Source organism: Penicillium crustosum, assembly GCF_028827405.1.
Source record: "Penicillium crustosum strain IBT 35664 chromosome Unknown utg000003l_segment0_segment0, whole genome shotgun sequence".
NCBI lineage: Eukaryota > Fungi > Ascomycota > Eurotiomycetes > Eurotiales > Aspergillaceae > Penicillium > Penicillium crustosum.
The window spans coordinates 789,394-801,423 of record NW_026623124.1 but is presented as its reverse complement, the minus strand read 5'-3'; the positions used below and the strand labels follow the sequence as shown (position 1 = coordinate 801,423).

The window sequence follows — 12,030 nt, the reverse complement described above, 5'->3', positions numbered from 1 at the left end:
ACCTCTTTAAAACGTAAAATTACTATGTAATCTAGGTTCTTTTTATGGTTTATAAGTACCTGTGAGTCATACATACATGTATGTACCTAGGACATTTAGTCTCCATCAATGACTTCCTCTTTAGTTACCATGTCATCTAGGCAAGTTACTTTGTACAACAACTTTGCCATACCCCTGGGGTGGTTCAAATGTTTAGTTACTGATGTAGGTGTTTCCTCTTCACTCAGGTTAAATTGCCCCGCGCCCTCACTGTTGCATTGTAGGTTATTGGTTTTCGGCTGTGACTGGTCTCTCGGATGCCTGAAGATAGATGAGTCCATTTGTAGGCTGTAAGCTTATAGTCAGTTATGTATAAAAGAGGTGAGGGTGTAGAAGGAAGATTAGATACCGGGTGGAATTGCCGTAGCCGTACGCCTGCTTCTTGTAGGATGGCTGCACTCTGTAGGTCCAAGTTCGATTAATTGGAACCCTTGAAACGGACAAGCATTGACTTACGTCGCTATCCATGTTGTACCCTTGAGAGTAAACGACCTCCGAAATTCCAACTTGGGCTATCTTGACAGTGCATGTCAGGCAGGGACATCTACAATTCAGTAAGCTTTTACCTTTGGCACGGTTCAGTGAAGAATGAAGTACACTTACGTATCACAGTAGAGTATCGCCCCCTCTCGAATCCGCTCTCGGCCTGCTTCCAGTAATGCATTTTCTTCGGCGTGAAGGCAAAGACAGGTTGAGAGACCGACTCCTCCTCCATCCCCGCGATTGCACCGTGGACCTATAAGGATTTTTAGTGAGCGAGATGAACAATAGGGCCATTGGGATTATTCGGTTCGGGGAAGCATCGTACATCCACCTTGGTTGCAGTTCTGGAGATGCCGTGGTGTCCCATTGTATCCCGTACTGATGACACGACTCTCCCGGACGAGCACACACCCCACTCTTCTTTTCATGCAGTTGCTTCTTTGGGCGGCAAGAGAGGCCAGCTGCATGAAATATTGATCCCAGTTTGGCCTCAGCCGTTGTTCATCTGCCAGGTCGAGGATTTCCAAAGCCGAGTGTAGCTCTTCGAGGGAAGAAGAGGAGTTGAATAGGCGCAACTGTGCTTTGTCGGTCAAGTAAACACGCCCAATATCCTTGTCGTAAAGATTATGGTCGTTCCACATAACGAACTTTTCAAGCTCAGGCGGATCCAGTTGTCTTCTCCAACATCTTTTTGTTTATAAAAGTAAAACAGTCAGCGCCGGGGCTTCGGTCAACACATAAAATCACGAACCTGTCGGCAAATCGTTTCCATCGGAGGCTGACTGGTGCATCGACGCTCACAAGGAGGAAGAAGGGGCGTAAGAGGAATCGATCCAGGGTAGTGGCATCTGCAATGTCTGTGGTAACCCAGCGTTCTTGCCATCTTTTTGTCGCAAAGTCGAGTAGAGAGTCGGGATCTTGAAATGTAAGTTCTGGCGACTTGGGGTCCTCTTTCTTTCTGATTTCTGACGCTTGCAGTCGCAAGTCATCTCCCGACTCAGGGAGATGGGATTGGGATTTGTTGGCGAGTTCAAGAAGCTGAAACCCTTGCTGAATCAGGTACTCGGCAATTGCATGTTTGCCAGCGCAAATGCCTTTTGATGTGTATCCTCGTTAGTTCATCCGGTGTGGGGGGGGTGAAAGATTGATTTGCGACAATTATCTGCTGACCTCCACATAAGCCGATGAGCATTTTCAGGTGTTGAATACTTGTACTGTGCAAAAGAGGGAAAGAGGGAAAGAGGGAAAGAAAAGAAGCAGAGTGCCCAAGTGGGGCAGAGTAAAGTGAAAGTCGCGACGCGATCTTATCGGCCTGATCTTATCAGCCTAATAGGGAATGTTCCAATTCCAAAAGTTAGGCCGAAGAGATAGTACCTGTGTAAGTATTGTATATGTATGTATTATAAGTACTGTACCGTATCTATATATATGTTTATGTAGATCGCGTGTTCAGCATAAGTCAGCTGTTAATCTCACGAGACATGGGTGCCCAGGTGATTGTAACCTGGTTGATTTAATATGTATACAGAGTAGAGAGTGTTAACTATATATTTAACTATATATAATTATATATACATGTACATATGTATTCTAAAAAATCCACTATTGTTGACCTTATAAAGCATACCTGGAGATAAAACCCGTGGACCTTGAGATTATCGATAAGCCCCTCTCTCGTGACATCAGACCCTTGGACCTCCTTTGACACTTCTCCCCCAACTTAACTATTACATGCAACCTTCCAAGTCTGTATCATTCAGAGACTTGATAATCTCTTCTCTCTATTTCTCTGGTCCTCCGAAATGCAGTACACACCGTTTGCTTCCGACATCGAATTACCTTTCTATACTTCACTGGCTTCCCATAAGATCAACCATGACAAACTAGATGACGCTGCCCGGCCCGTTCTAGGACTATACGAGATCCGCCCGTCTGATCCCGAGGCTGCTTCCTGTCGAATTCAAATTCATGGAAATGCCCTCACCAGCAGCGAGTAAGATATAACGAAATTGTTCAAAAGGACCATTCTAACAGCGACCTAGGGTCCCAGCTGGCCACTACAGAGCAGAGGGCATGATCAAAAATGTTAATACCATTGAGGAATATCGAAACATGGACAGATCCCAACTGCTCCATCAAGCTGGACAAATGGTAGGGATAACCATAACTAGTTGCCTCAAGAGGGAAAGAGAGATATACATGCTAATGAAAACTCCAAAGATATGGGATGCCATTCACGATGGAACAATACTTTCATGTCCCTCCTTACTATGCAGTTTTGTGATTGTATCTTTTGCAGACCTCAAAAAATACAAGTTTCACTACTGGTTTGCTTTCCCAGCAATCCACTCAGATCCTCCATGGGTCCCCGTGCAACCATCAGATCAAGCACCCCAGCTACACCAGGATCATAATATTGACAATTACAAGGGAAAACATCTATCTCCACATGAGAGCACTGCCTTGGTGGAAGCAGTGCAAACATGGTCATATATTGTGGATCATCGACAACGAGGGTTCTTTTTAGCTCGAAGAGCCAGACAGCGTTCCGATAACGTATCCTCAGGCCATTCTGAGACGAAGAATACCCAACAAGACGATACATCAAATAGCAGCTGGCAGATAGCGTCACTTTCCGAATATGAAAATGGGTTTTTCAAGAATGTCGCTGCTGAAGACCGCTATTTCTGTTTCTCAGACCCATCAAATTATGAGCAGGCCCCAGGCTGGATGTTACGAAACCTTCTCGTTTTGATCAAGCAGCGATGGGGCATCGAACGGGTGCAGTTGATACGTTATCGCGACGTGCACGCGAGGCGTGATCAGGGGCGCAGTACAGTAATTCAGCTGGAGTCAAGTTCAAAACAAGAGGTCCAGACTCCGATATTACTGCAAACTCCAAAGATGTTGCCGCTGCCAAAAGTGACTGGCTGGGAACGTAACTCGACTGGGAAACTGGCCGGGAGAATTGTTAATCTCACAGAGTACATGGATCCCAAGAGGTATGGAGTTAATTTGGAGATACCCAACCCGAAAACTTGATCAAGGGAGCTAATATTTCCCTAAAGATTAGCAGATCAGTCGGTTGATCTCAACCTCAAGCTTATTAAATGGCGAATCAGCCCGACGCTCGATCTTGAGAAAATCAAACACACGAAATGTCTCTTGCTAGGAGCCGGTACATTGGGCAGCTACGTCTCCCGGAATTTGTTGGTATGTAGAAATCAATTTCCGCGCTCGGAAACACATGTTCTAATCATCATCTATACATACAGGGGTGGGGCGTGAAGAAGATTACTTTCGTCGACAACGGGACCGTTTCATTTTCTAACCCTGTTCGGCAGCCACTATTCAATTTTGAAGATTGTTTGAACGGTGGCGCACGAAAGGCACATCGGGCATCCGAAGCTTTAACCCAAATTTACCCGGGAGTAGAGACTACAGGTCATGCGCTCTCGGTGCCTATGGCAGGCCATCCTATGGTGGACGAGGAGGTGACAAGGGCCGATTTCGATCGTCTGAAAACACTCATTGATGAACACGATGCTATCTTCCTCCTTATGGACACCCGAGAGTCACGATGGCTGCCCACGGTGATGGGGAAGGCGGCAGGGAAAATCGTGATGAATGCAGCTCTAGGGTTTGATTCCTTCGTGGTGATGCGTCATGGTATCATGAAGGATGAAAATCCAGCCGAGCTTGGGTGCTATTTCTGCAACGATGTGGTAGCACCAGCTAATGTAAGAATACCCAAAAGAGGGGCCCGCTTTATACGGAGCTGACTGCAGGATAGTCTATTAAAGATCAAACCCTTGACCAGCAGTGTACAGTGACCCGCCCTGGAGTGGCTCCTATAGCCTCTGCACTTTTGGTGGAGCTTTTTGTGTCACTACTTCAGCACCCCCAAGGCGCTGCCGCACCGGCCCCCGTGGCCCGCAACACTGAGCGTGATGATCATCCCTTAGGCATCGTGCCCCACCAAATACGAGGATTTCTCTCCAACTTCGAGAACTTGTCTGTCACCGGCAAAAGTTATCCAAGCTGCAGTGCATGCTCGGACAAAGTTGTCAGTGCATACCGCGAGCAGGGTTGGGACTTCGTGCGAAGAGCCTTGAACGAACATGGCTATGTGGAAGAATTGAGTGGACTAAAAGAGGTCAGTCGGTACATGTAAAACGATTCAATCCCAAACTGACACGTATAAAGGTCCATGAGAAGGCGGAAGCAGCACTCGCCGATATTGACTGGGATGAGGCATCTGACAATGAAGAGATCGAGATCCTTTAGGTAGACAGCGTGATTCGGCTCTTCGGATACGCTGTGATCTGCCGACATGTAAGTCCGGGATAGCTTTAGTCTCACGATTTTCGCTCTAGGCCAACGAAAAAGGCTTCCTTGGATTCCTGCCAATTGCTTTAGTTGGTGGATGTGTATAAATTGGACAAGGCAAATCCTACACTGCGAGATGATTCAGGTTTTAGACGATGAACCTTTTTAAATAATTCCTTCAGCTGCTGCTCCAGTTCTTTGTCTTCGGCGCCTTGGTAGAATTTGCAGACGAAATGACCGCCTGCCTTCAAAACATCCGAACTGAAGCGCAAAGCCGCGTGGCAGAGATCCTGCATAAAGTCAGAAGGGGTTCACACCCATCAAGGGAGTAACAGGAATTCATACCATGCTTCCAGCATGATCTCTGAAGCTGACACCGCTGGTGTTCATCATCCTATTATAAGGAGCACTTAGACTTCGTTTCCAGAAACCGGAGGTCTGGTGCCAGGGAGCAGACATATCGCTAAGAACCACATCTACCGTTCTTTCAAGTATTTTATCGCCCCTCATATCCGTCTTCTCGGCCTCGATAGTGCATTCAGGATCCGAATTCGGTTCCAATAGACTGACATTGGACTCGTCCAGAAAGCCGGGTTGGCGCGGCCTCCCTCTCTCTGGACTGCGGAGAAAGTCTCGGATGTATGTTTGAATTTCGGGTGCGAGGAAATTGCCTTGGATTGTAGACACTCCTTTTGGTGGTTGAGCCGGGATGATATCGACGCCGAGGACTCGACCATGCGGTTGGGTACGGCTTGCAGCAACCTTCTCTGGCAGTTAATTACGGCCCATTTGACAGAAAAAGGGGAAGAAGTAAGTCAAAGGGGGAAAAAAGGAATGACCAACACACCTGCGACCATGACCCTGGAGCATAACCCTAAATGCAACGAATTAAACAATAATTCAAGTTCAGGTTGAATGACTAGCATACCAAGTCAACAACTGTCTGCCCAGCCCTGAAGATTCGATATTTCTCATCAATCTAACGACAGATGCCAGGGTGTCAGATCAACCCAGAAAAAAATAGAGTAATGTCAGTGCTGGATTACCTGCAGCAATTTGAAAGCAGCACGGCTTTTCAGCCCTTGGACAGCTGCCTCCCTGGTGAACTGGTCCTTTTGCTGCCGGGCTTGCCAGCGCTTGGATGATGCATGCCTTGCTTGACCAATTGCCTGCCAGTGATAGGCATTCTGCGAAAATCGAATCGAACGTAAAGCAAACATAATGCGAATTGAACAATGTCAGGGGAAATAATTGGAGTCAGAGTCTTGAGAGCAAGAAGCTTTTTAGTTCTGCCGGCAAAACAGATAGGACCGCCCAACCCTCGAGTCGGACAGCTCTTATCTATTACCTGCATCATATATGTACAACTTATGTAGTTAATAGTTAACTACATAGTTAACTAGTTATAAAATACACTATGTAGAGCCTGGACCAATAGAAATGAATATTTCTTCGGGTATATCCATTAAAACCGTCTGCGATCTTTCTTCAAGGGAGAAAATCCCATGGGCACTGCCCCAAGACCAAGCGCCCGTGGTAGACTAGTGGTACCAGGTTGTGTTCTACTCCCCAGCGTTGAAGCCCGACCATTTCCTATTGCAAGTTTTCGCCCAAATTTCTTATTGGGTTGAGGCTCTTCTTCTTCTTCTTCATCCTCGTCCTCAAACAAACTTCGATCCCGCTGACCACCAAGTTTGCGTTTTTTTGGCTTGGCCTGTTCATGCTCAAACTGCTCATGTAATTCATCAGTCTCAGTGGCTGGTACCCTGCGATCTAAGCGATGGGTTGGTTTCTTGAACTCATTTTCCGGCGCTGAGACAGGAATTGCGCCATCACGTGCCCTTGATTTGGTAAATTTGGTGATTGGGATGCGGTCTTCTGTTGGAGATAGTTGGCGCCGGAGGGCAGAACCCATACGCTTTGTTTCCCCCAAAGTACTCTGCTTGCCAAGTGGTCCAGAAGGAGTGTCGGTATCTCCAAGAATATCGTCTTCGTCTCCAACTGAGCTCATTGGCGAATCCGAAGGTGCCCCTGTGCGATTCAAGAAGGGGGTGATGGAAAACGCCGACTTATCACCAGGCATGGCCGAATCCCTCTTCAATTTCTCTTGCACACGAACAGCCCCAGGAGTTGCAATTGTCACGCCGGCATGGCCACTCGGACCGGGGCGCTGAAGCGGGACTGTTCGAGAACTGGATCCAGAGTCATTTCCGGCGTGTGATTTGAGGCTGCGTCGCTGCTGAATTTCAATTTGGGTTTCCTGGAGCTTGTCCTTGGTTGACCGTAATTGTTGTTTGAGCGAATCGATCTTTCCTTCTAACGTCGCCCGCTGGTTGGCCCATGACGAGTGCTGATGGTGGTTGTCTCGTTCCTGCTGCTGTCTGGCTCGTAATTCTCCTGCTAGCTGATTCCGCAACTCTTCAACTCGGGCAGAGAGCTGAGTGATCTCTATCAATTGCTGTGATCCCTTGGCCTGGGTACGTTCATGGGCATGTTTTTCATTGTCCAGTTGAAGTTCCAGAGAGTTTATTTGCCGTTCCATCTCATGTTTCTCGGAAATGATAGCTTGATAAGATGCATTTTGCGCTTTGAACCGCTCAAGCTCTGACTGTAGAGTCGAAAGGTCTTTGGAGAGATGAATTTTCTCTGTAAGGATAGTATTGTAACTGGTCGAACTATTTTTCTGGGCTGAGAGTTCTTCCTGTTGCTGTCAACATGACAGATTATGAATCCAGCCTCTACATCGAGTTAAGACTTACTTTGAGTCGGTTAATCTCACTCGAGGACGCCTGTGCTTGAAGCTCCAAATGATCGATTTCCTGGCAAGCCTCCTGAAGTTGAGCACATGCCTCTGAATCAGCACTTGTGAGTCCCAAAAGATGCCCATTTGCTTCCTCCAACTGGGATCTGAGAGCGTCGTTCTCGAATTTTGAGAGCAAGAGCTCCATGCGTTGTACGCGGTCCCTCTCGCAATCCAGAAGACGAGCGGAATCCGAAAGAGTCTTCTCATACTCCTTCTCTAGCCGCATAGTCCTCATGGACATTTCAAACTGCATGATCAAGTTAGAACATTGAGCAAATGCCCATCGATCCAGGGAAGAAGCCACATACATCCAAGGCGGATGCTTCTTTGGCCATTGCCATGACGACAGGATCCACAATAAGACAGTAGCCCTTTGATATAAAGAAAATAGAAAGGAAAGGCCTATAGGTTAAATTATACCTCTCCAGAGCCAAAAAAAAATACCTAGGTAAGATATGTGGTGTTGTATCCAATGTTTAAAAGTATATGATATAAATCGTCACAAAGGAAGACGCGCCGGTGTTTTGGCGTCCGCCCCCGAGGATATATTAAGTAAGCCGATATGCCCGCCCGATTACGTTGATAGTGGACACCTAGACTTTATCACTTCAACGTGTTCAAACATCTTCAATTGCAACCGATTGATAATTTTTTCAATCAATTGCACTTTATAACTAACGTGTTCAAAGCTGTCCAGCTCCTTGGAATGTCAAAATGAAGCTCTGGACAGCCCTTTTTCTCCTTTTCTCAGTCGTGTCCGGCGTCCTGTCTGCGAGCTCAACACCGGACAAGTTTGCAAAATACCAATCCCTGTCTCGTTCGGGGTCTGTTGATCTAGACAGTGCGTCATATGAAGACCTCACCTCGGCACCTCGGGATTATTATGCTGTGGTTATCCTAACTGCCACGGATCCTCGTTTTGGCTGCATCCTATGCCGCGAATTTGAATCCGAATGGGACCTGATCGCCCGAAGCTGGACTAAGGGCACCAAGCCTGATGACCTCAAGGTAGTCTTTGGAACACTGGACTTTGATAATGGCAAGGCTGTTTTCCAAAAGGTAGAGCATCTTGCATCTTTACTCAAGACTGAGCTATATGACATCCGACTAACCTAACCAGCTCATGCTGCAAACTGCACCCGTACTCCTTGTCTTCCCTCCTACCATCGGTGCCTTTGCCAAGGTTGAAGGGAATCCCCTCCGGTTTGATTTCACAGGGTATGTTTTTCCACCAAGGCTCTTGCGCCGGGTCCCTATCTCACTGACACATCAATCCCAAACAGCCCGGTGTCAGCCGACCAGGTCTACTCCTGGATTGGACGTCATTTGCCCGAAGGCCCTAAGCCTCAACTAGTTCGACCCATCAACTACATGCGGATTGTATCAGCGATCACAATTCTGATGGCAGTGGTGACCGCTATTGCGGTCCTTTCTCCCTACCTGCTACCAATTATCCAGAACCGAAACCTTTGGGCTGCAATCAGCCTTATCGCTATTCTTCTGTTTACGAGTGGTCAAATGTTCAACCACATCCGAAAGGTTCCATATGTTGCTGGTGATGGCAAAGGTGGTATTAGCTATTTTGCTGGTGGATTCCAGAACCAGTTCGGGATGGAAACTCAAATTGTCGCTGCCATATGTAAGTGATAATCACGAGGCTCATTGATACTAAGCGTCATCCCCATGCCGAGCTCCTAGGTTAACATTTGGATCGCACAGACGCCGTTCTCTCCTTTGCTACGATCGCACTTGCACTGAAGGTTCCCCGGATGGAAGATGTCAAGGGTCAGCAGCTGGCTGTCTTGATCTGGGCAACTGTTCTTTTTGCAACATACAGCTTCCTTCTCAGTGTCTTCAAAACCAAGAATGGTGGTTATCCATTCTATCTGCCTCCGTTTTAGAACGTTCAAGAGTCTACCTGGTCAATAGCCTGAAGACGGCAGGCAGTACCTGGAAACATATCTGTCTACAAATGATCATTGATATCCTAGTGGTTAGATATCTCTAGGGCTTCCTGTATATGATGACAGAAGTTCACATCGATCAGGACCACTTGGAGGAACCACGGTGCTTGGCGAATTTTGACCCATAGTGCCTCTTGTCCTTTACCATGAAAATTTCTGCATAACAAAGACATGATAGAGGGTTCTTTCAGAAGAAATTTCACAATTAGCCTGTAGGCACACTTGACTATGCCTAGCCCAGTAGGACTCCAGGGGACCTTGGGGGCTACTTGTAAGCAAGTATACAGGCCCCGGGCCAAGTGGAATTCTAAGTAGATTATATAGATTTATTGTAGATACCTATATGAAAATTATCCCTTTTATATATGTATTGACCTTGAAAGATTGTTCTTGATTTCATCTGGTAGATATCTCTCCCATTCCTTGAAACAGGCCCATAGGCCCTAAGTACCTAGGCCCCACCTATGTGTTCACATCCTCTCCTTTACAACCCCTTCCCATATGAATCCTACAACTTCCGCGGTCGGCTTGAAGTCTTGATTTCCTTGATTTGAGCATACCTCATTGCGTCCACTGTCATAGCTGGGTTAAATCACAGACATGGCTAAACCTGACGATGCCCATATGGGCAAGATTCTGGCGTCGTCAGCCACGGGCACAAGCTTTCTGATCCTGATTCAATTGGCGTCCAGGATATTTACCTTTGCCTCAAACCAATTGATTTTACGCACCCTTTCACCCGTCGTACTGGGAATAGCAGCGCAACTGGAGCTCTTCCAGGTTTCCATCCTGTATTTCTCGAGGGAAAGTATTCGGATGGCCATCCAAAGACAGCCTATTCCATCTTCGCCCGACAAAGGATCTTCCCTTGAAACAGATGCTGTAGCAACACATTCGCAATCTGTGGCGTCTCAAGCAGTAGTGAACGTGTCCTACTTGAGTCTCGCCCTTGGGATTCCTTCTAGTCTGGTGCTAGCTATGCTTTACCAGCGCTTTGTCCCAGAGGAAGCATCGGAGACCGCCTTCTTTTACCACAGTGTCATCTTGGTCGGAGCTGCGGCGCTCATGGAACTTAGCATCGAGCCCTTTTTCTCGGTGGTGCAGCAACATATGCTTTATGAGAAACGTGCTGTTGTTGAAATGCCAGCGGCATTTCTGAGAAGTGCGGTGACATCCTCCGCCTTTATATATGCTTCTCAAGCCAACTATGACCTCGGTGTGCTACCATTTGCTCTTGGTCACCTCAGTTACTCGCTGGCACTCATCTGTGGCTACTCGCTGGTCCTACTCAGAGGAACCAACACAACCCGGTTCTCTTTCTTATTGACACGTATACAATCCAGGTAAGACTGACTTGATCTCGTCCAGGCTATAGCACGAAGAACGACCCAGTGACCTTTCATAGTGACCCATCTAACTACTTTCTTGGGCGGTTCTCACGCCAGTTAACGTCGCTTGCTGCGAATGTCTTTTTCCAATCTCTGGTAAAGCATTTGCTCACACAGGGCGACACTATGATGCTTGCAGCCCTTTCGGGTCTAGAAGATCAGGGCATATATTCTCTTGCGTCCAACTATGGTGGGCTCATTGCACGGATCATCTTTCAGCCACTGGAAGAGAGCAGCCGGAACTTATTCTCGGCACTACTGAGCCGCGATGAGGGCGGGAAGCTGAAGAGTATTCATATCCGCACTACCAGAGATCACCTCGTAGATCTTCTACGAGCGTACCAGTTGATGTCAATCTTGATAATCCCTTTGGGCCCAATGATGGTTCCTCAATTGTTGCATATCCTGGGAGGCCGTCAATGGGCTTCCCCCAAAATCAGGGACCTGCTCTCCGTCTATTGCTATTATATTCCATTTTTGGCATTTAATGGGATTACTGAAGCGTTTGTGTCATCTGCAGCAAATTCGCAACAGATACGGAAGCAAACAGCGTGGATGGGTGTCTTTTCCGCCTGCTATGCCTTAGCGGCCTATATGTTCCTAGAAGTAGGAAACTTGGGTGCGTATGGATTGGTCCTGGCCAACATTGTGAATATGGTGGTTCGAACTTTTTGGAGTTACAGTTTTATCAAATCGTACCTCCATCGAAATGGATGTAGCCTGTACACGAGTGAGGTGGCCATCCGGCCTGCTAGCTTCATTCTGTGTGCTCTGGCGAGCTGTTTCTTGGGCCGATTTGGCCTGGAATTGGGAATTATCAAAGCATGTGCCTTAAGTGGCAGCTATGCTCTCCTTATGTGAGTACTGATCTGATCTGATGTTGATTTGTTCTTAACGCCTAACGAAATAACATAAAATAATAGAATCTATATAGAAAGGGAATATTTGATGGGCCAATTGACAAGGCTTCGTCACATTTTATCCTCCAGATCCTCCAGCAAAGGCACCAAGTCGGAATAAACCC

At 47.1% G+C, this 12,030-nt stretch overlaps 6 protein-coding genes across 6 annotated transcripts; 3 read left to right on the top strand and 3 right to left on the bottom strand.

Moving 5' to 3' along the window:
• Window positions 1-264: 264 nt before the first annotated feature.
• On the bottom strand, window positions 265-1,714 carry N7487_007344 (deoxycytidine monophosphate deaminase; the record flags this gene model as incomplete). Its single annotated transcript, XM_056875074.1, has 7 exons — window positions 265-327; window positions 389-439; window positions 496-583; window positions 643-775; window positions 848-1,209; window positions 1,274-1,616; window positions 1,693-1,714. 7 exons carry the CDS (start codon window positions 1,712-1,714, stop codon window positions 265-267), a joined length of 1,062 nt encoding a protein of 353 aa, XP_056727262.1.
• Window positions 1,715-2,324: 610 nt separating this feature from the next.
• Window positions 2,325-4,809, top strand: N7487_007343 (putative autophagy ubiquitin-activating enzyme ApgG; the record flags this gene model as incomplete). Its single annotated transcript, XM_056875073.1, has 7 exons — window positions 2,325-2,515; window positions 2,565-2,673; window positions 2,743-3,524; window positions 3,591-3,735; window positions 3,798-4,262; window positions 4,316-4,678; window positions 4,729-4,809. The coding sequence occupies 7 exons, from the start codon at window positions 2,325-2,327 to the stop codon at window positions 4,807-4,809; spliced, it is 2,136 nt and encodes a 711-aa protein (XP_056727261.1).
• Window positions 4,810-4,880: 71 nt separating this feature from the next.
• On the bottom strand, window positions 4,881-6,071 carry N7487_007342 (RlmE family RNA methyltransferase; the record flags this gene model as incomplete). The annotated part of the gene is made up of 6 exons (XM_056875072.1): window positions 4,881-4,925; window positions 4,980-5,141; window positions 5,197-5,613; window positions 5,699-5,725; window positions 5,780-5,830; window positions 5,898-6,071. 6 exons carry the CDS (start codon window positions 6,069-6,071, stop codon window positions 4,881-4,883), a joined length of 876 nt encoding a protein of 291 aa, XP_056727260.1.
• A 245-nt stretch (window positions 6,072-6,316) lies between these two features.
• Window positions 6,317-7,995, bottom strand: N7487_007341 (uncharacterized protein; the record flags this gene model as incomplete). Its single annotated transcript, XM_056875071.1, has 3 exons — window positions 6,317-7,552; window positions 7,611-7,901; window positions 7,963-7,995. The coding sequence occupies 3 exons, from the start codon at window positions 7,993-7,995 to the stop codon at window positions 6,317-6,319; spliced, it is 1,560 nt and encodes a 519-aa protein (XP_056727259.1).
• Window positions 7,996-8,368: 373 nt separating this feature from the next.
• On the top strand, window positions 8,369-9,555 carry N7487_007340 (OST3/OST6 family protein; the record flags this gene model as incomplete). The annotated part of the gene is made up of 4 exons (XM_056875070.1): window positions 8,369-8,713; window positions 8,775-8,872; window positions 8,938-9,293; window positions 9,374-9,555. 4 exons carry the CDS (start codon window positions 8,369-8,371, stop codon window positions 9,553-9,555), a joined length of 981 nt encoding a protein of 326 aa, XP_056727258.1.
• A 663-nt stretch (window positions 9,556-10,218) lies between these two features.
• Window positions 10,219-11,867, top strand: N7487_007339 (oligosaccharide translocation protein RFT1; the record flags this gene model as incomplete). The annotated part of the gene is made up of 2 exons (XM_056875069.1): window positions 10,219-10,961; window positions 11,024-11,867. The coding sequence occupies 2 exons, from the start codon at window positions 10,219-10,221 to the stop codon at window positions 11,865-11,867; spliced, it is 1,587 nt and encodes a 528-aa protein (XP_056727257.1).
• Between the last annotated feature and the right edge of the window lie 163 nt (window positions 11,868-12,030).